At 51.6% G+C, this 23046-nt stretch overlaps 1 protein-coding gene across 3 annotated transcripts in view; it reads right to left on the bottom strand.

Annotated features, from left to right (window-relative positions):
- The window catches only part of MMP17 (matrix metallopeptidase 17), a 67505-nt gene that overhangs the window by 3109 nt on the left and 41350 nt on the right, over positions 1–23046 (bottom strand). For all 3 annotated transcript variants that reach the window (XM_087754540.1, XM_087754542.1, XM_087754541.1), the window contains exons 2-8: positions 20828–20960; positions 18756–18882; positions 11419–11702; positions 8248–8424; positions 8014–8113; positions 5727–5809; positions 1641–1793 (exon numbers count right to left, since the gene is read on the bottom strand). In XM_087754540.1, the coding sequence (XP_087610666.1) occupies positions 1641–1793; positions 5727–5809; positions 8014–8113; positions 8248–8424; positions 11419–11702; positions 18756–18882; positions 20828–20960 (1057 nt within the window). The remainder of the gene's footprint in view (positions 1–1640; positions 1794–5726; positions 5810–8013; positions 8114–8247; positions 8425–11418; positions 11703–18755; positions 18883–20827; positions 20961–23046) is intronic.

Genomic DNA, 23046 nt, shown 5'->3' with positions numbered 1-23046 from the left:
CCGCTCTGGCCCTACCCTGGGCAGGACAGAAATGTCAATATGGGTTTTTTTTCAGATTAAAAAGAAGCACAACATGACTGGCCCACAGTCAGATGAGGAATCAGAACAAGTAAACCAACCCAGATCCCTCAATTCCCATGTGATACTCTAACCACCTGGGCAGTCTTTCTGTTTGTGCAATGTCTCTTTGTGAACCTGCAGTGTCCTTTTGGGCATCACACAACCCACGTTAAAGATCAGGCTTTTTCCTCCCGCAGTTTTTTAGAAAATCGGAAGAGGCACTTAAACACATGCCCATGTATCAGCAGCAGGACCTTAGAGGCTGGGGTAATTTGTGCGCTTTGGTTTCTGTCCAGGGATCAATGAAACAGCGCTGGAGGGAGAGAGCGACACAGAATTTTATAGCTGGAAAGAAAATCTCGAGTTTAATCTTAGGAGCGCTGTGCCTTGCAGGGGCAAGACCCCAGCTGTAGCAGAGCTGTAATTTTGGCCTTACAAGCCAAATTTAGCCAGCAGCCAGGAGGAGCCCCTGGAGCTGAGCTGCCGGAGGTCTGTCCGTCCCCAGCGGGGAGGGAAGGGACAAAGGGAAGGAAGCGAGCAAGTGCTGCTGTGGTCTGCAGACCTGGCTGGGAGGGTCTGGTGCCAGGCATGAGGGCTGCCGCGCTCCAGCTGGCCCCATTCCCTCTGGATTAATGGAAAGGCAGAGCGGGGCGGGCTGCCCGAGGCAACCTTTTGCATGTTGTTCCTTGGGGAGACGCAGGGCTTGGCACGGCTCTGCGGTGCTCAGCGCACGGGCAGCCTGGAAGGGCTTCGGCTGTGCTTGGAAACGCTGGAGGAACTGAAACCAAATTATTGCTTTCAGAAGTGCTTGGTTCAGCACTTCTGAAACCGATAATTGCACCACGCTCGGAGCAGAATGGTCGGGAGACAAAAAGCTGGGGATCATGGAGGGCTGGGATGTATTTAGCTCTTCAAGCACACGACCTTTCGGAAAGAGCTGGTGCCTGCTGGGGGCTTGGGTGACATTCGGCACATGGGTAACGTCTAACCAGCGTGGATGGATGGTTCGCGGGGGACTTGGACATTTGTGTAGGAACCTCTTTCCTCCAGTTCTTCTGAAAGAAACTTGCAAGATGTTTTTAAAAAAAGAGAGGATTATAACACTTACTTTAAGAAAAAAAAATAGTAACGGAAATGTAATTGGCAAAACCAAGATCTTCAGGTTTTCATTTTTGTCCCCTCTGCAGCTTCTTCACTTCTCAGCAACAAATAGTAAAAAGAGAAAAGGCTGAAGAAGGAGCTCAAAACCTGTAAAGTGTGTGCGTGGGTGGTCCCCGCTTTTATTTCGTTCTTGAAAAGCAAAAATTTCAGTTAGGTTTGGCTGAAGTTTTTCTTCAATGACATTCCCCTTATTTTCTGGGGAACACGACTGCTACTTTTTGCCTGCCCTCCCTACAAGCTGGTTTCTCCTGGCCTCGCTCATGGACAGCAGATCTCAGACCTGCTCTGGGAGATGCTCAACAGCCAACGCTGGTGTCTCCTGCCTGCAGGAGAGACCAAAACTCTGCCAAGGTACCTTGGCACCGGGATCTACACCGGGGACGGACGTGTGCTGCCTCCAGCACTGCGTTTGCTCTCACCTTTGAAGAAGACAATCTTGTGGTCGCTGGTTCTCTCGTAGACCGCGTCCAGGCTGTCCAGGTTGAGCGGCAAGCCCCGCCAGAAACGGTGGATCTGAGCCGGCTGGAGGGAGACCAAGTGCTTATTGCGAGTCAGTCTCCAGAAGTACTTCCCTGGAGGAACAGACTGGACATTACTGAACCACACTGCAACCCACCTTCGCCGGGAGACGAGCGCTGGGCACACGGCAGCAGCAGAAAGCAAAGCGCGTGAGATGGGAGCCATGAGTTACAGGTGTCCTGCTTTCCAGCAGCAGCTGCTAGCGCTTTCTATTCCTGGCAGCCACTAGAAGAAATCCCCTTTTCAGGATCAAAATAATCCCCTGGACATCGCACCAGAGTCGTTATACTCCTGGCCGCGGTGTGAAGCTGCACAGCTGAGCTGGAGTAGGCGAGAGGAGCCTTTCATCTCCTCCCTCGCTGCTCTGCACGGGACCTCCTGGGAGCTGGTGGGACCAGGCAGTGCCTGAAGCTACACCGGGTACCAGCAGCCTTTAGCGAGAGCCTCCGAAGAAACATCCCTGTTTCTCCTCTCCCCGAGCGCTCGCAGCTTCCCGCGCACAGGGTGCCCAGCTGCTTTCATATTTAGAAATGCGTATGATGTTACGATGAAACACGGCAATATCAGAGGGTTTTTTTAATGAAGAAAGGGAGTAAGAAAATAGAGGAGGAGGAAAGTGTATTAATAAAACTGGAAGGGGCTGAGGGGGAGAAGGAGGCACAATTACAGAGTTTGGTACCATCTTGGCATAGGATAAGCAGGGGACCTCGGTCCTGCGGTGCTCCCAGCGGCCAAATGTACCGGTGGTGTAAGTAGACACCCTTCCAGCACCTGCAGCAACACTTCCCCAGCTAGAAAAGCGTTTGGCTTGGGGTATTTCTGGAACATTTGGGGTAATGGAAAAGGTAACAGGTTTGTCCTCTGTGGGAAGGATGCCAAACTTTCTCCTGCCGAAAGAGCCTTGCATGGGATTTCCCGAGGAGTCTTAATGATTTTAGGGGCAACTCAGAACCCGACTCCCTGCACTGTCTCAGAGATTCTCAGCCTGAGTTTTTGCAGCGCGCTTCGTGCTGCATTTTCCCCAGAGAGCTTCACACAGTGAGATCTCAGCCGGAGCAAGATGTCTAAGCGCCAACTCTCAACTTTGTCTCATATTTGTTATTGCCTGTTGCAAATTATTGCATGTTATTTACATCTGCTCTTGCGTGGATTCCCAAGAGGGGATAAGCAACAGAAACCAAAGATGCGTCTTCGGATTTGTATTCAAGACACTCAGTCCTTTCTCCAGAGCCGGCAGATTGTGGCACTGTCTTTTAAAATTTTATGGAAATTGGATCTTAGCCTAATAATGCAGGAGGTGAAACTCTAACACTTAAACATCTGCAGAGAGGGGGGTTTATTCTAATTATAAGGATTTATATCATATTCTTGTTCTTCTGCTCCTGTTTGCATATTTGCTCTATCTGACTGAAACCCACGAATGAATAATACATTCAAATGTGGTAGGAATTGCCATAATTACAGATTCTTTTTAAGAACATTAGAAAAAAAAATAGGATTCAAATTTGGTGGCCATTGTACATCGATGGAAAAACATGTAATTAAATAAAGATGATCTCTGCATCTCTAATTAGCAAGGCACTAGACAAAGCCAGATTTTCACTTTTTTAACAAGAAATACAGCTCGACATAATTCCTTCTTTAGCAGATAAGTATCTGAGCTTTGGAGTACCCCGGGCTCGTTTGAGACAAGGAGGGAAGCCCCAGTGCTTTTGACATTTCAACCCTTTGCCAGCAATGGGCTCAGCGGGTGTGCAACTGCAGCGAGCAAGCTTTACATCTACCCTCAAAGTCAGGCATAGCCTGGGCTGTTGGTTAGTTTGGTTGGGGTTTTGATAATCTATCAGGAAAAAGCAAAAAACCAGAGCAATTAAGTAGCAAGGAATTCTTAGCACGACAGCCCCAGTCTGCCCGGGCTCGTGTTTTGTCACGGCCAAGCCTGCTCACCGAAATGCTGCGGTTGCTTGGACGATCAGCAGCCAAAGCCAGATCCGTGGGGGAACTGCTGCCATTAGCTTGCAGAAATATAATAAAATAATAATAAAAAAAAAAAAATCCCAACCCCGTGTTTGTTTTAAAAGTTTGATTTAAAACTACCCCCTGAGCTGGCAAACTGAGCAGGATGAAAGCCAAGTGTAAAGTCCTGCTGTCCCGAGCGTCTCGTTTTATATGGATGATGGGTTGAGGCAATTGCTTTCTTTAATACTAGGTGATTTTGATCCCAGCTCTGTACCGCACTCTCCGTGCTTTGGCTGCCTCTGGCAAGACTGCTGCACACACCGTGCAAACACACACAGGCCAAAGTTGTTTTAAAACTCCAGGAGTCTGTAGCAAGGCACCAAGATCAAAGCAAGTGGCATTTCCAAAGTGCGGAGAATCCACTGTTGCCTTCAATACAACAAGCCTGGGAGCCCTGGAGAGCTTTGATCCTGGTGTTTTTGAGGTGGGAGAGGCTGCTCTCCGGCGAGGGAACCAGTCAAACAGCTCAGAACAAAACATCCATCAATGGAGGGAGCTCATCACTGGAGGTCATTAAACCCTGCCTGAGAGGCGACATCCCTGCTCCGTGGTGCCCAGGACGGTTTGGTGGCAGCGATGGGGGCTCCGAGGGAGGTGCCGGGCCCCAGAGGCAGCCGTGCAGCTGGCGCCCGCTGACACTGTGCTCTTTACATTTGCATTTTGGCCCACAATAAATATATCCAAAAATAGACACCAAGATGGATTTCTCTTTAGTTTTCATCTTTTTTTTTTCCCCCCCTCTGAAAGACAGACAGCCATTTATCCTGGACACCAGTTCTTGTCTCTTATTTTCCTTCTTCACTGGGGCTTTTTGGAGCCGGCATCTGAACAAATACCACAGGGGAACAGCCTCCGTATTGTGCTCCCCCGAGGGCGCAGACAACGTCGAATTCTCTGGAGCCCTTTCGCCATTCTTGCCTGCGACCCGGGACTCGCGCTGTGATGCCCAGATGGGTTATACGTGCCCAGATGCTGCTCCTGATCCCTGGGGGAGATGCTTCTGCCTCCCTGCTGGATGGCTTTGCGGTGGCCAAAGGGTGGCCAGGGATGGAAAGAAGTGCCCAGTGGGCAAGATGGAAAAGAAAGCCCATGTTGTCCAGCCTAGAGGGGCTCTGTACAGCTGAGAAGGCACCGATGGGATCCTCATCACCAGGCAGGCACCCTGGGGCCACGCTGCCAGCAAGTGTTTGCTGACATGGAACCAGATGGCTCTACAATTGCGTGCACATTGTCTTTGAGCAATGCACAGCAAGCAGCACGAGGGAAGGTGAAGCGTGGGAGGAAAAGAAAGTTGGAGGCATCCGGGAAAAAAAGCAGTGGAGAGCTGTTGTTGCTCTGCTCATCCTTGGTTCGACCCAGATTTCGGCTTTGATAGTGCAAACATCAGGTTTTAGTTCTTTGCTTGGGCAGTGTGGTGCAACAGATCAGAGCACGGTACACAGCGACGCGCTGGCCTGTCACCAGCCCAGCCGCTTCAGAGGGAAGTGTTAAACCCCGGCTCCCAGGCAGCCGCGTGGACACGCACCTGCCCAGTGGCACACCGGCCGGGCACTGCCGTGATGTGGGCAGGGGGGTTTGCCTCCATGAGCCTCTCCTTCCTAACCAGGTGCCAGACCCCCAACCTGCCATCGGCTGCATGGGCACCTCCGCTGCGCTGAGAGGGATGGGCACGAGCCAGGCAGTCTCCTTCTGCACCAGAGGCAGGATTCACATAGACATTAAAATTTCCTTATCATCCGTCTTCAGCCTCAATGGGCTGATTAAAGGTCTATGCCCTTTAATTGGAGCCAAAAGTGGCATGTGAGATGCCTGTCTGGGTCTGTGGGCCCTGCAGCCTGCAAACCCCAAGCCAGCTTATCCTCATCGCCCGCCCCAGCCTGTCCGACGCTGCTGCCGCAGCATTGCACTGTCACACCAACGTCACCACAGTGTGACGCACGCAAAGACCGCCAGCAGCGGGAGCTTACCTTTGAAGAAGAAAGCCTCTCCCCGGATCTGGGCCACCGCATCAAAGTGAGTGTTGCATCTGTTGGGCACGTCCCGCCTGAGCCTGCGGAGAGATGCCCAGGTGAACACAGCCCAGGTGGGCAGCGAGGGGCCATGTCCTCCCCGGTGTCCCCCGTCCCACGGACCGCATCTCCCCTGCCCCCAGAGCCCCCAGCAGAAGACCACAGGCTGCGTCCATCCCTCGTTCCTCACGCTCAAACCCAGCCACGTGCACTGGGATTTCCAAGGGGAGCTTGGGCAACCCTCAGCCTGAAGACAGCTTTGTGGCAGACGTGCTCCCTGGGCCACTGGAGACCATCGCTGGGAGTCAAGCGAGGACACGCTCTACATCTACCAGCTAGTGTAACTGGTGAGGGCAGAGCTGGCTTCCTGCTGCCCAGTGGCACAGCGCAGCTCGGCCGGCTGCCCCCGGGCAGCAGGACACGTGGTGGATAAAAGCCAAGCAGCATCTCGCTCCAGCGGCTGGGGACGTTGCTGCTCCGAGGCTGAGCTCTGAAATGCCAGTGAGAGGTGGCGGAGCTGCGAAGCAGAAAGCAGACGAGACCGAACACGGGGAGACGATGCCACGTGCGAGACGATGCCATGTGCTAGGTGGTGAAAGCCACCTGGCAAGTTGCAGCTGAGATACTGAGCTGCTTTTAACAAGGTAGGTGGGAAAGGCACAGACTATGCAGGACCCACAGCACTACAAAGCCCATGTGAGAACTGATGATTGATGAAGGATGAGAAGAGGGTGCTGGGAACATGCACAGAAAAGCTGCTGTGGGTGATGGGGAAGCATAAATCTAATTTGCTGACAGAAGAGTTGTGCTGGGCTGCCAGCACCAGCTTCACAGCCCTCTTCAGGCACAAAACAACAGATGCGGAGGTGAACCCTGTCCACCCTCCCAGTCACGCACGGGGCGAGAAGAAGGGGTCGGCACGAACAAGCGTCCTGCTCCTCCTGCTGCTGGTGTGTGATGATTGCTCTCCTACAGCAGCAGGGAGAAACGCTCTCATGTTTCTAGGTCAAAACATGGCCATACAGAGTCTTGTGGACAAACTCCATTAGAAGCCTCATAGGAAGAAAGATAACTAATGGCATTCAGCATGTTCAAGGCAAAGGGTCCCTTAGGACCCTCATAGCCTTTCTGCAACCCCTGGCAGCTGGGACACCTCCACCAAGAGCAGGTGCTCAGCACCTCTGTACTATGGGCATCACGCATCACACCAAGCAGGGCAAAGCGGGGTGAAGAAGGTGCTGAGGTGGGAAAAGTAACTGCAGCACAGGGATATTTTTTCAAGATTAGATTCTTCTTCGTCCCATTACTGTAGGAATAATCCAACTCTTTATGCTTCAATCCTGTTATCCCCTCTTTGCAGATGGTGCATTGAGGCACAGAGAGATGACCTTCCTCAAGGTCACACTCCAGATGGGGGCAGACCAGGAGGTGACCTGCTCCGTCTCTGCTGCTCTCACCTGGGGCGCTCCCAGTATCCGGCAAAAATGCGTGTGACCATGAACTCCTGCTTTCTTGTTCCGTGTCCCTTCTTAACTGTCCTGCTGCCCTGGTAGTAAAACAATTTGGTAACTCCAACGTTTATTAATGAGCTGGATCCAGAACTTCCCTTAATGAGGGCACACTGGTTGACGACACTCAGCGTAAGCAGCCCTTTGCCAACGCAAACCTGCGTTGGAGTCAGGCTATCGGTCCACTTGTTCCAATATTCACCCCCCACAGGTACATTAGGGAGTTGCTCACCGTGGAAAGGTTTAGGTAAGTTATGCTTGCACAATTCAGGATACTGCAGAGGAAGTTTGATTAAAATTTCAGCAAGGATGAGTTCACCTAAGGGTGATGGGGACAATTTTCCATTAACACGAGTAAAATTTTGAGTCTTAGGGAAATGCAAAGCATTCCAAGATGATACAGAATTTCTGGACATGCCTTGAATGATAAAAAGTAGCTAAGGGATAGATAGCAACTATCACTTTTTCCTGCTCTTAATCACTTCAGCTGTGGGCTGGCTGGCCCGTCTCCACACATACTGCTTGAGAAAAGCAACAGCCTCTGCAGGAGATGGTCAGGAGAGGTGAGGAAGAAGGGGCACTCTGTATGTGCGTGTTTTCCAGAAGACAAGATGTCCAGAGGGAAATACCAAAGCCAGAGCGAGCAGGCAAGATACTGATGCGTAAGTGGAGCTTCACTAGGACATGTCCTTTGCGGGAACACCAGTGACAGCTGGAAAGAAATGAACTTGACTTACGGGACAGTGGAGCGGTTCTCTGGCAGCTCGGGCAGGACAGGATGGTCATCAGTTTTGCTTACTTCGGGTCTGGCTGTGGGGGATACAGATTCTCTGACCCCTATGTGGAAAGACAAAGAAGCAGTAGAGGGGTACACTATCCTCCCCACCAGCTCCACTCACCCCAGAAAACAGCTATTCCAGCACGGGCCAAGGCAGAAACGGGCCGTAGCTGGGTGAGGGACACAAACTTACCGTAGAGTTGCCAGATTCGGACTTTGTCCTCGTAAGGTAGGTCATATTTGAGAGGATCCCCCACTGGACCTTGGTAGTAGGGTCGCATGATAGACTCTATGGCAGAGATATGGGTCAAGCCAATGGCATGGCCAAACTCGTGGACAGCTACAGCAAATAGGTCCATCCCATGAACGTCTGGAAATAAAGACAAAATTGAAATAAAAGTCACTACATGCTGATTGCATTTTGGGGATTTGGGTGGGTTGTAAGGGCTGTAAGAGAAGGTATAGGTATATGTTGGATAAAGTGGGACAGAGAGCTTTGGAATAGGCGAAGTTTGAAAACTAATTTTTGCTCCAGTTGGAAAAAGGAGCCTGAAGTGTATCATATGAAAATGGAAAGAAAGCCAGACACCAGCTCGCAGTGTGCGTCCTTAGCCCCACGCAGGCTCGGGGACTGCCCTGCTTCTTCCCAGACCACTGGTGGCACCTGAGAAAGAGCTGGACGATCAGCTGAGACGGTGACCTTGGCACAACCACCCGTCCCCCCCGCTAACTGGCAGTGCAGGAGCTGGGCCACAGCAGTCGCCTCCTGTATCTCATGTCTGCCTGCAGCAGCTGCAGACACACTCTTTGTGATGCCCAGAATACCAAATTTCTGCAGCCAGAAGCTTGTCAACGCCTGCGATAACGAGCAAAGCCAAGTGCCAAGGAAGCGGTGAGCGCCCAGCAGCGCCCGCCTGCCCACGGTGCTCTGCTGCCTGGCTGGGCTATCCCTGCCTGCACAATGCTGGCATTGCACGCTGCTGCCCTGGCCAAAGCCACTGCGAGCACCTTCCTGCACGCATATGAACACAGAGCTGTTCACCTGCTCATCGGCCACCAACCCCGCTCATCTAACTGCTGCCCTGACAGGGAATGGCAGAAAGGCCAAGTGACCATGTCCAGCTCCTTTCCAGAGGACTTGCCCATCTCCCCTCCCACACCTTGTGCTGGCAGGGCTGCAGCTCCGGGGTCTGCTCCTTTAGAAATTTTGATCCTCACATGCCACACTGGGCACCAGGGAGACTTTATTGAACATTGATACCTCCTCTGAAGATTTTTCCCTCAGTTGGGCTCTTTCTACTCTGTTCTCTTTCCCAAAATTGCCTTATTTGCAATCCAACCCCTAATGCCTCACACCACACCCACACACAGACCCATCCTTCTAACGAAGGGTCCTCTCCAGAGCCTCAGACACTCAGGTCAGATCTCAACAGGGGTTAATGTCTTCTTCCAAACTTCCACCGCAGCTGCCACCAAAGCAAAGGAAGAGCTCCCCTCAGGAGCCGCACAGGACTGATCCTGCTCGGTGCATTCCCACCACCCAGCTCCAGACCAGCTGGGCAAAGCACCCATGCAATTGCTGCCCCTCACTGCACAGCAATGCCCTGCAGAGCAATACCGGTGGGTGGCAATGATTTTAAGTATGGTTCTTACAAAGATCACGACTGCAAGCGTTGTAATAAAAAGGCAGTGAGGCTGGAAAGCCGAGGTGGGTGCGGAGCTCAGGGGAGCCCCATGTTCCCTGAGACACGCTCGGGGCCAAAGGAGAAGTTGGGCAGATCCTGCACAGTCCTTTGTGCTCCCCACTGGGCTTGGGGTGTTGGGGGGGATATTTTTGCTGAATTCTGCTTTTTTCTTGGTGAACATTATTTACAGTGTCTGTAAACAGCCAGGATTTTTATAACCTGTGCTGTTTTCCCCAGCACTAGGAGAGAACAAGACATATGCTTTCTGACATTTTAATGCCAAACTGACAACCTTGGGGATATTTTTATATCACCTACCAAGTTGTTCTTTTTGAATCACTAGGAAGAACAAAATAAATAAAAGATGAAGCTCGGATAGCTCCAAGACCTTCAAAATAGAGGGCAGCTTTTTCGCTGTCAAGCTCATCCCCTTCTCCCTTGGTGATGCTTGGAGGGATCCTCCCTGCGGGGCCGCCAGCCCTGAGCCCACTCCTCCACACGAGCCTGTTTCACGATGAGCGTTCCCAACCACCAGCTCCAAAACGGGCACCACACTCCTCACTTCATCACATAACGCATCTGCTGCGGCAAGCTACCAGACCTCAGCGCTTGCCCCTGCCCTGTATGTTGGCAAAGCAGAGCTGCTGCTTTATTTTCTTCCTTCCCCATAAAACATTGGTTGGGGTTGCACAGCGTCGGGAACCAAGGAGCAGGTTGAATCCTGAAGAATCAGCCTGTCTGGACCTTTAGCCTTAACCTCAGACCTCCTCCAGCACGTCTGGTGAATACTCCTGCCCACAAACACTCAGCAGGGACAGATGGAGGTCAGCCTGTGGGAAGGGAGGAGAAGGGTGGGGAGAAAGAAGGTATTAGCTGGTTTCCGAGAAGACGAGTAGGTCTAAATGAAATCATTAAGCTGAGGCAGCAGGAGCCCGCTGGGAGGCTGGCAGAAGAGGTGGCGTGACAAGTAAATTAGCAGCTGGCGACTGCAGAGGAGACACTCAGTCAAAACGCGCCCGACACGAAGGTTGGGGACCTGATCCCCACAGGTGGCTCGCACAGCTCAGGAACACTCGCTTCTGAAAGTCCCTCCGCTTATTAAAACTCTGTTCTAGCCAGATGATATGAAATAAAAGAAAAAAAACTGTAACTTGTGACCATCCTGATGTCAGGTAATAGACATGAGACGGCAGGAAAAATCTAGTGTTCACAGGGGGCTTTTTCCCTGCAGACCACAGAGCCCTTTCCAGGCACGTCAGCTAATAAATATGCTCTAAAAATAGGAAACTGGGGCACGTGGCAATGAAGCCACCCAAAAGGTGGCGAAGGCAGAGAAGACAGGCCCCATCCGAGAGCTCCAACAGCCGCACACCCAACCTGTGACCTTCCAGGTCCCAGAATAGACAGGGACTGGAGGTGGGCGATGGGGAGCTCTGCAACTGCTGATATGATGGGGCGAAAAAAGGAGGTATCATTGAGGCTTCCAGGAACATAGAAGGTCCTCGACGCTGGCTGCTGTCGTTCCACTAGCAAGGCTGAATGGGGAACCAGAAGAAGGTGTTGGGACCTGCAAGCCCGGGGTGAAGGCATAGCAGAAGCTAAACCACTCTAGCCACCAGCGCAGAAGAGGGAAGCTGGGAGCACATGCATTTGGCTGCAGCTCTCCCACCCCAACATACCTGATGATCGGAAGGTCCAATACTCATCATCGTCAAAATGGGTGTCTCCTGCTGTGTGATGGTCTCCCGGGAAGAAAGCATGTGCCACTGTCCCACCAGGTCCATCAAAGGGATAGCCATCATTGTGATCTGCCTTGGAGAAGTCTATCTGGATGTCAGCGTTGTTACCTGCCACTTCGTGGAAATTCAGCGGGGTAATGTCGCTCCAGACCTTCAGGGCGTAGTACATCAGGGCTCGGACTGTGTCGTGGCCCAGGTGGGACTCTTTCGGGAAGGTGCGAACTCTGAAATAAAGAGGCCAAAAAAGAGGATAGGACAATAGCACAAAAGATCTTGTCTGAGGACCACCAGGAAGGGCTCTGCAGGTGCCTGGTGCATCACAGAGACTCGGGGAGGCCTCCAGAGCTCTTAGCACACCTCCAAAGTGCGCCCGCATGCTTTTCAGATGTGTATTTAAGTCTCTGAATCACATGGGTTCCAGAGCTATGAGGATTTCAGAGACTGAGTTTGGGTCCTCTGGAAATACTGAGCCAGTCTTCCCCACCAGAGTGTGAAACACCCCGCGGGTGTGAAACACAACCAGGATTTGTGTCCTGGTACCTTCCGATCCTGCTGTACCAGGTGGCAGGCAGCCTCAGAGTCACACTTCATGCACAAACTGCTGTTAATGCCCAGGACTACTACCCTTGCCCAGCCTTGGAAATGCCAACGCCATGAGTGCCTGTCCAGAGCTTGCCCATTTCTTTTTTCAAGCTCCCTTTCAGATCTATCAACAATTATTTTCTCACCACTTATTTGTTCCAAGTGCAACCCAAATACGCAAAGATTATTGACTTCTGGAGCCTTTGCACCACACAGAGGCCCGTATGTTTTCCTGCAACAAACAGCAGGTCATTCCTCATTCTTATTACACGCACACGGAAATCCAGTACGGATTTGCTGCCTCCGTATATTTCCCAGCATGTCTGCTGGAGGTATAAAACATACCCTGAAACCAAGATGCTGCCAGCAATCTCCGAGACTGCAATCCATAACAAGGAGGAAGAGGAAAAGATGCATTTTATGTAAATCACAATCAAAATGCCTCCAGCCTATTGCCTGCAGGAGACAGGCTATCTGATGGAGCACTGTAGTTGAGAAGCTCTTGCCTTGCTTCTTGGTAGAAAAAGCATTGACGAGTGGGGGCTTACGACACTACTTCACCTATCACAGGGCTGTTACGGTTTCTCTGTATCAGCACGGCATCCCTTGGTCCCCAGCTCCACCTTGCCCTGGAAGAGAAGCCAGGTGGGACCAGCCGTGTGCCGGCATTTGCCCTGCAGCTGCACGATTCAAACCTCCCTTTTGGCCTGAGCTGGAATGAAAAAAAAGTTGTTTCCTGTAAAACCAAACCTTGAAAAAGAATTCCTAATATTGTTGATTTAATAGAGGAGGTGAAAAGACAAAGATGCAACAAGGCACCTTGGCTTCTAAAAGAGTATGTTTAGATAATCTTTCATGGACAATTTTGACAAAAATAAACACACTACAGGAAAATGTACTGTTGACTGAGTAATTATTGACAAAAACCAATTCTGCTGGAAAATTTCTGGCCAGCTCTACCCCGGTAATAATGAATACTTTATTTCTGTATACCAGCACACCAACCAAAGTGTTCATGAAATATTCATGGCTTGACAGATTTTTAAAGGCTGAAGCAACAATTATGATCACCTCGCTTGCCCTCCTGCATAATATAGCTGGGAGAGCATCACTCAGTATTACACCACTCCCCAGCACCAGTGTGAAGTAATGACCTGACTAAACCTCTAGAGGTAATTACAGGTGTCAGAAAGGGAGGTCACATCACTCAAGCTCTTCCTACGAGTAGTGATTTGGATACTGGGAGACACCGCGGATCAGCGACGGGGAGTAGGAACGACTCGCTGACTGAGGCTGGATGCTCTTGCTTTCCCAAATATTTGCATATATCCCATGCCCACAGAGACACACAGCCCAAGGTGGGTACCACCTCCTGACCTGGGTAAAACTAGTGAGGGTTAAATCCAGGACAGAACAAAAAGGGACTCATGAGAACAAGCAGAAATCTCCCTAACAGTTTCTCTGAAGAGCTTGGGAACCCCACCGTAGAGACAGTGGGAATGAGATGGGTCAATGAGGCAAAACACATCACAGCCAGATGAGCAAATATCATTCACATCTACGCCTTTGCTATCCTTAACTAGTCTGGGCAAAGAAAGACCTTAACTACTGAACCAAATCAGTTAGCATACATGTAGCATCAGGTAACCGTAGGACTTCAAACAAAAAAATACTTGTAAAGAAGACAGCATGGAGATACAAACAGTATGAGCATAGGATTAGAAAAGACAATTTTCAGGCAATTTTTAATTTATAGAAGAGACTGTGGCTGGATGTAAACATCTACAGTACAAAAAAAAGGCCACCTGGTTTCCAGATATTCTTTAACTAGGTATCTTCATCTTCCACAACACTCCTCTGGACTTAGGTAAACCCTTTACTGCTTTAATCTCTACTGAACAAGTCATTATACCTCTAAACCACACCATGTTTAGTCCAGGAATTATGACCTATCTCCAAGATTTTGGTGCCTAGGGCACAGACTCAGATTCAGGGACATCATCTGCTCTTCCCTCCTCAAGCCCCGCTCAACCGCGTGAGCTGCTTTCCTTTTCTTTCCCTCCCTTTCCAGCTGTAGAATGAGGATAATAAATCCGATCTCCCTTGGAAAAGGATGGTGGATGAAAAGCCCTGTCTAAAGAGACAAACATTATTAACATTCATCCCAACCCCTGACTCCAGAAACATTAGATTAAGGCAGAAACACTATCAATACTTATTTTGCTTCTTATAAAAGGTCCCGCACCTCTGAGCTGACCCACATTTTATTAGCATGCTGCAGGTGTAAGTGAAAACCCCCCCATCCTTTACTCATTACCATCGTTATTTTTCAAGAAAATCCCATCAGGGTTTTTCAATTCAGCATCTGACTTGATTGCTGGAGCTCTGCTAATTGTTTTCAATGAGATTAGGAGAAGCCTATTATGCCGATAGGATGTTTGTCGGCATTGCGTTACCTAGTTCCACTGAAAAGGAGGCACATTTCTAGCACCATGCAGATGCACACAGGACTAAATAAGCTTCCTCCCACCTTGATTGTTATTATTTGTAGTAAATGGTGCTTAGGTACCCAGTGGAGAGGAGTGCTCCTTCGTTTTGGATGTTAATCTCTCATGAGACTCCCCTTACAGAGCTCCAATCGTGGGGAAAAGCCTGATGTGAGCAATTGGAGAGAAACTTCTCTCCTCCAGATAGCCCCTGCCAAGCCACTGGGAAGGTGATGAGGACGGGGCTGCTCAGTGCCCTGCCGGCCACCCCACCAACGCGGCCCCGAGCCCCCCACAAAGACACATGAAAGCTGACGATCACCCGGCTGCTACCAGTCCTTCACATGTCCCCCGAGTCCCCTCCTTCGCTTGTCCCATCCAAAAGAGATTTTGGGTCTAAGCTGGTTAATAAGTAGAGGCCAGAGAGGGCTGATCTGCCTCTGTTCTCTATTGAGGGGCACCCACACCAATGGTTATTTTGATTTCTGGGTTCCTTTTTGGATTTTGTACTCCCAAAGACAAAAGTGGAAGACTGTTAGTGATGTATGAGAAATCAATTGCTGGTTAATGAAAACACTCCTTCACCTTCTGCAGCCCTGAAACCACAGAGAAATAAAATAAATGCTGATAACTACCAAACACAGCAGGCTAAGGATTGCCTGATAAACACAAATTGATTTTTTCTGGCAGGGGGAAGAGGGGACAGTTGAAAGGGTGGATGCTTGCTGCCATGGCAAAGGCGCTTTCCCAGCCACCCTGAGCCACCCACAGCACAAGCCATGGCACAGCAGCCCCGGTCCGGCGCTACCCCGACACTGCCGCAACACCCCCATGCCACGAGAGGAAAGCAGTGGGGCTGTTTGCCCCCTCCATTGCACCTCTCCCAGCACTTGCAAAAATTACTGAACATTTTTGGGTGATAATCCTTCTCCTATCCTTTAATATGCACATAACACCAGGCGGCTCCCCGCAGCCTGGCAATGGGCACTGGCACGGGAATAATCCATGCCGGGGAGAAGAGATGGGTGCAATCAGATCTCGGGCCGCGAGAGGAGCAGCTGCTCCGGAGTGGGCTGTCGGAGCGGGGCCGCTGCGCTTCGCCGCCCGCCCCAGCCATCGTGCCCCCGCGCTGCCGCCTGCGCTGGCAGCGGATGCCAACGTGGCAGCTGCCTGCGCTCCGCTCCAGCCGCTCGGGGCTTTTCCTATGAGGGTCCCACGTGCCTGCGATAGGCGCGTTATGACAGCCCTGAAACAGCTCCGCACCGGGGGGAGACAGTCCTGCCCGCCTCGGGCATCCGTCACACCCAGGCAACGGGGGGCACAGCTGCCTGCGGCCAGCTGGGCTTGGGCTGGGAGGTCCCCATGGTGGATGCCACCGATTAGAGGAGGAAATTGGGAGGATCAGGTCCGTTGTGGGGATGGGAGCGTGGTACTGGGGGCTACCCTGGTTGCACACCTTTACCTGCCTGGCAGCTGCCCCTCTGCGCCTCAGTAAACCCACATCTCAGCTCAGGCGGTGGCATACCTCTGCCGCGGGCGGGCTCGGGATGCTCACAGCAATGGCAGGCAGCGACTGACAGACACCACTGCTCCCCCCCACCTGCGTTTGCTCCAGCTCCAGCACCCCATGTCCTGAGCATCGCAGTTTCAAATACTGCAGCTCTGATGAAGTGGCACCAGGGACTCATCCTTAACTGAAGATGGATGACTAAAGTCATCTCAGTTCAGCACCAGGCTGAGATTTCAGCAAGAAAAGACCTGGGAAATGTAGAAAGCTGAGCTTTGGCGGCTTCCTCCTGCCCCAGGGAGCTCAAAGCATGCAGAGAGGGGCACGGCCCTAACGCTGCATTTCCCACGACTGCAAGGAGACGGTGAGTGCCCGGGAAGAGACGGAGATGCCAGCTCTGAACTGCCCTTCTGCGGGGCATAACCAAAAGAAATGAAGCAAAATTAGCAAAAGAAAAACCAGGCTGCAAACGCGATGGGAAGCTCCTGGCGCCGACGCCAGCAGAGGGCATCCGCAGCACACCGCGCCCTGCGCCAGCTGCGTCCCAAACCTATCCCACTGCCGCCTCATCGACTTACCGAGGGCCCTGGTACCTATGTACAACACAGAAATAATCCCATGAAAAGAAATACGTCGTAATATCCTGGAAACTTTCCCTGGAGATCATGCACCGAAGACCGTGTGTGTCTGCTGCTGCACCGGGATGCTCCGAGGCTGCACCGCTGGCTGTGCAGGCTGCAGCCTGTACTGTTTTGCTCCCTGAGCCCCCCAGTCCCACAGGCTGGCTGGACTCAAGGGTAAAAAGAAGAAACCTGCGCAACCTGCATGCCTATAAAATTTTGTTTGCCAAACGCTGCCTTCTCCATCAGTGCAGGTGCCTATCCGGAGATCATCCTTTCGTACAGCTTTGCTTACCTGTTTATTCCAGCCTTGCAATTGTTCAGGTTTTTCTTCAATTTTTAAATGCATGGCATACTAGAATTTGGTTTTGTTTTCTTTTTTTAAAATCTTCAATCAATGTGTAAAAGGTAAGCGTGTAAAACTTTATGTCTCTATTGGCAGATTTTCACAGCAATTTCAAAAAAGCTATTTTAATCTCAAGTGTTGGATGTAAACACTACGTTGGAGTTTCTATAACGCTATAGCCTTCTGTTGGCTTATACAGCCTCCAGTTATAAAATACAGCCCTTTCTTGAACAAAAGCCAAGATCTTGGAAAGGATCAAAGAATAAAAAGCAGAAATGAGTTTGTCAGGAAATGGATTTTTTTATGTCATACACATAAAATCGTCTCAGACCTAAGCCCCTTTTTATGGCAATCTTTGCTGCAGCACCACAGTTTCCAAGGGGGTGGGAGGCTGGGGGTACCCCGGGCTGCATCCACCAGAACAGCCTGACCCCATTTCTCTCCAGCCTGGGACTGCGGACACTGGGCCAGCGCGGCCGGAGCCCTGGTGGCACCTGCAGCACCGGGCTCCCGACCGCACCGCCTGGCCACCGCGCCCGCCCTGCCATGGGACGTAGCTCGGGTTTGTCCAGCCCAGCTTTGCTCAGAGGAGCTGCTGAGGTCAGGGCTGTGCACAAGCCTGGCTCTGGCAGCTCGCAGGACATCAGGGCAGGTTTTATTGTTTCACCCAAAGGGATTTTTTTCCTCTCTGAAATATGAAGTTTATTCCTCTTACCCATCAAGACGGGGCTGGTCAACAGGGGGACAGGCTGAGCTTTTATAACGTGGGTCACTTCACTACAAGAAGCCATCCATTAGCCAAAATTGTTTCTTACTGAAGCTGAATTATGTTTATCTTTTCTGAAAATAAGGTCTCAGGGGGATGTGCTGGAACATGGACCGAATCCCTGGTAAGGCCACAGTTTCAACACGTGTCAACAGCGACAGCCAAGTTGAGATTTGTTACTGCAGTGGGAGGTGGACTGGCTCTAGGGACTATGTCAGGATCAAAGAGAAGCTTATTATTAAGAAGGAGATCTCTCCATAGCATCCACACACATTTTCAGGATAGTACGAGCATCTCACGGTGCTCACCTTTCTTCAGTGGTTCTTGGAGAAAAAATTGCAGCACACAGTCTTGGAGGGAGGAAAAATGAGTCCCAAAAAGCACAAGTCTTGGTGGGACAGGGATCAGCTTGTTTGCCACCCCTCACCTGCAGCGTGACTGCTGGGGGATCTGGAAGTTGGACTTGAACTTCTGTGTGTTGCAGGTTCAGAGCGACCCACACGTGTTGTTCCCTGACATCAAGGGAAAAAAACTCCCCTGTGGCAACGGCTAGGAGAAAAAAAAGTGACTCTAGTACCCAGAAAACGCTCTCAACCCTTGGGCTCAGGTGGGGCAAGAGAAGCAGCCCGATCTGTGCTGAGCCAAGTCTGTGGCAGCTGCTTGAGAAAGCGCAAAGTCCCAATGAATTCAAGAGAAACGATGCTCTAACCGCTGCACTGCAGCAAAAAGCTCCCAGATAATCTGCCGACCGAATCCACACCATTCCCAGCCCTTGGCCAAGTGAGACCAGAAAGTCAAGGCTGGGATTGGCAGCAGAAGTTTAAAAAAATAGTCTGTGGGGTCCTAGGAGCACAGAGGGACACGTTTTAGCACATCACCTTGAAACTCATCACAAAGCCGTGTTTAGCCCAGGTCTGTGTGGGATCAGCCCTTCGCTGCAGCATTTCAATAGGGGAGGATGGATTCCTACCTCCAGGACAAGTTCCTTTTGCTCCACTTGGTGACAGCCTGCGCGAATCGCTTCCTCCTGGTCTCTGCGGTGACGAGGTCGGGCAGAGAGCAGCGAGGGGTCTTCATCAGCTCCAGCGTGGCTTCATCTAGGGTTAGAAAAAAAAAAAAAAAAATAGAAATCATGGGAACGGTGGGCTAAGAAATCCCAGGGGGGACAGGGAGACGGGAAAGGAAGTGCTGAGGATGCAGCAGCGGAGCAAAAGGCAATGTCAAGAGCTCGTTGGAGCACGGCACTGGTCCCAGCATCACCTGTGGTGACACCCATGGGGTGCTGAGCCCCCCCTGTGCCACGGCTGCACCCACCACCGGCAGCAATTCCTGCTGAAAGCCCCTTTCTTCAAAGTAGCCACCAGCTGGGAGGAGGACAGGGGAGACGGCCCCCACGGCCGGGGTGTCAGGCGCTAGCTCTGCTCTTAGCGTCGATGGACAGTTTCATTGATTTCAGGAAAAAATGCAGCAGGTTACCTCTTGCATGACACTTTAGAGATCTCAAAAACTTGTGTGGAAAACCACCTGTGGTCATCTTTGATTATATTTTAAAACATAAATTTTTAATTATTCTGTCTTACTTCTCTCTTGCTGAATTTCCCATTATACCCCTGGCAAAGCAGAGAGACATCTGCATGTAAATAAACTATATCTCCGTTCAGCTAGGAGCTCATTTGGAAAACGTTCATATTCCTTCTTATTTATTTTTAAAACTGAATGAAAGCTTAAAGCCCCTATTCTCATCTGCTGAAAGGCAGACAAGTTGTTCGTTCACCCATTTTCCGTGCTGACTTTACCGCTTTACTTAAACACTTTGTTTTCAGGTGCAAACCCGCATCCGTGACCTGCCCCGGGCAGCCCCCCGGGCCTGTTTCAAACACCCCCTCCAAAAATGAAAATGCAAATGCATTCGAAAGGCCATCTTTGCTCCTGGGCCTCCTGTAGCTTGTGATAAGGTGGAAGGGAAATAATTGCACGTGTTCAATTGAGAGCGGAAAGTCCCAGCGATGGGACGCGGCCAGCGGCTGCTCAGGCGGCAGCTGCTCCGGGGGACTGGCGGAGGGCGGCCAGGGTGGACAGAGACCGGCCTGCTAATGAGCAGCTTCTCGTTAATTCTGTCTCAAGCAGTGGAAGCGAGCTGGCCACGTGGCGGGAGGTCGTGGCCACACATCAGGGAGGGAGGGGAGGAGAGCAGACAGGCGCCCTTCCAAGGGCCAGGATAATGCTGGCTTTCTCCTTCCCTCAATGAGGACATTGAGAGGAACAACCCCGGCCACGCTGGGGAACTTCTGTCGCTTCAACCTGGCCTTGGACTGCTCCCTCCCAGCCAGATGTGGCCACCACGTCAGGCAGAAGCCACCCATCGCCCTGTCCCGCTGGCAGCCGGAGCTGCCGGGGAGGGTGATGGGCTCTCAGCTGGCCGGGGGCAACTGGGGGGTGCCCGGAGCTGCTGCGGCTCGGCGAGAGCCAAGGAGACCCTCGCCAGCTCCGCAGACACCTCGTGGCTCTACGCGCTGCGGGCAGGAGCGAGCAACGCTGGGGTGAGGCTGCACCATCCTCCTCCCTCCCCTCGCTGCGCCCCAGTGGTGAAGAAACCAGAATATCTACATATACAAATTGGGAGGCTTAATCAGGATTTTTGTTCAACTCAATATGATGCTGCAATTAATGCTTTGAACAGGACAACCTATCAGCCTTAGTTTCTCTGTCTTTTTTTCCTTGTCTTTTTTCTTCCTTTTTTTTTTGAGCACACCAAGAGCTATTTTAAGCTATTTTAAGCACGACGGGAACCCCAAGGGTGTGTGGGTCTGGTGAAATAATTGCTTGCCTCAGGTTCTTGAAAGCACAAGGCAACAAAGCACCTGAGCCATGTAATTACTCTTACAGCTGCAAACTGGGCTGTACGTTACACCTGCGTGAGCTTTTCCTGTAGATGATGCTACTCCACAACTCGGTGCCAAGTCCCCTCTCCTCCACGGATCTGCAAGGACCCGACCCTGCCTCCCTCTGCACCAGAGAGAGGGGGGATCACGAGCCACTGACCTAGGACCCCCGTCGCCTCGAGCCCCCCGAACCTCTGCATGGCAGTGATGGCCTTGGTGAGCTCCTCCTGCGTCTGCAGTCGTCCTGTGACGGGATCCGGAGGAGGCAGATATCCGAATTTCATCAGCCAGTCCTGTGAAAGAAGGAGAAGGGGGGATGAGAAAAGGAAAGGAAAGAAATATAGACGCAGGGAAAGATGCTCCGAAGGTCCCGTCTGTTCCGCTCGGAAATGCTTTTCCCATTTACATGTTTTTACCCGGCTTCCCCATCGAACTGCATGGTCTCTGCTAACAAACGGACGTGTCAGGACGGATCTGTACACATCACTTCAGTAATGGGATCCGACGAGCTTCACACATTCCAAGGGTGACATCTAATTTTTCCAGCCGGCTGCAGGCCATCTTTGGTAGCAGCAGCAGCGCAGCCCCAACCCGAGGGTCACACAGGCACCTTTTATTCTCCCCTCGGACCCTGGCAGCTCTTAGGGGAAACCTGTTGCAGAGCTGAGTGCAAGGAGAGGGGAACAAAACTGCCTGTCACAAGGGCCAGGCAATGCCACCTCCATCGGGACCTCACTTCCATGGGGGTCCTGGGGAGGGTCCCCAGGTCCGAGGGAGGAACCTCGCTGACCTCTGGCCGAGGCTGCAGCGCAGCGGGTTTTGCCCAACTCTGTCTCGGTCGGACCCCTCTGACCACACGTGCTGTCCTTTAAACCTTCTGCTGTCCCCTCTGGGCACCACAGCAAGGTCACAGCTTCCCATGAGGGGTGAGAGGAGGGGACCTTTCTTCCTGCCTGCCGGCGTGGGGAACACTTCTGTGGCCAAGCGCCCTTTGCAAGTCTGCCCATGTCCCCATGCCGGCACAAGCAGGCTGTGCCCGCTCTCCCGGGTCCTTCAGCCAACCTGCTGCAATGCCATTAAACTGCTGTGACATTAATCAACCCGCTGCGACCTCCTGCTGCTTTCCAGTCCAGGAGTGGCCATGGTGGCCGAGCTTTGGGACGACAAGGCCCTAAGGATGCAAACAGCTTGGCAGAGGCTCCCTTCACCTGGTGGAGACGAGCTGGGACACAGGGATGAGGACAACCCTGCAGTCCAAGTCCCCTTGATGTACCCTGATGGCTTGAGGGTGGCTTGTTTTACCTTGACCTTCACAACTTCAGGACTTAGACTGGAAACAAACCCAGCCATGAAGTCTCTGACCCCCCCTCTGAGCCACGCAGTCATCTGAGACCTGGGGTGGATGACCTCAGTGCTGACAAAAACCTGAGCCCTCCGGAGAAAACCACCATGGAGACGTAACACACCAAGCCGCTTCCTCGGAGGCCACCGCAGGACCTCGGCTTGGTCCCTTCCCACCGGTTCCCAGGCACCATGAGCACTGCGGCTGCAAAGTCTCGGCGTCCAGGAACCGAAACACCGCCCCAGCAAGACCCAGCAGTTTCCCAGCGGTGCCATCACCCTCCTGCCGCGGGAGGGAGGGGTACAGGGAACAGAGGAAAACCCTGCAACAACCTTCCTCTAAAATTTGGCCAACGTCAAAAAGTCACTCCTGGTGATTGATGGCCCTTGTCATTTAAAAATAATATACATAAATTGATTTTTTTTTAAAAAAAAAACACTGTAAGAACATCAGGTTTCTTAACTTTGGATTATTTGTTCAAGGGGATAAATGGGCAGAGTCGTGCTTCTCCCAGCAGCACCAGAAACGCCAGCACTTTGGTGAAGGTGAAACTTCAGTCACCCACAGCCCCTGACAGGACCAAATAATTTATTTAAGAAGAGAAATACATGGCTTTTCTCCCTGTCCCCTACTCTCCAGCATTTCCACGTGCCCTGGTTTAACCATCTCCCTGCCAGTTGCCTTAAAGCATTTAGAGTCAGGCGTGGGTACCTCTACCACCAGAAAGCAGACGGGACCTGTGAAACACCCTCACGTCCCTCTTTGCCAAAGCCTAAGCAAGCACGGCCACGTGCCAGCGATCCCCCTGCCACGGGCTCCTCGTTAAACCCAAGACCACTATTTGATAGGAATTTGTCTTTCAAAGGACAATACATTTTTACGAAGATCTTTCTCTTCCTCTTTTCAGCCTAAAACTGATGAAAAAAAATGCCATAAATCTCATTCTTAGAACTGCTTTTTAAATGTCTCGTGAATTATCTTTCTACATCCTTTCTTACCTTCCTGCTCGCTCCCATCCCCTACCTCGGCAGAAGGAT

This window comes from Nipponia nippon, unplaced genomic scaffold, assembly GCF_047370975.1.
Source record: "Nipponia nippon isolate SJK-2023a ecotype South Korea unplaced genomic scaffold, ASM4737097v1 scaffold_18, whole genome shotgun sequence".
NCBI classification, from domain to species: Eukaryota; Metazoa; Chordata; class Aves; order Pelecaniformes; family Threskiornithidae; genus Nipponia; species Nipponia nippon.
This window is presented reverse-complemented; position numbering and strand designations above follow the sequence as displayed.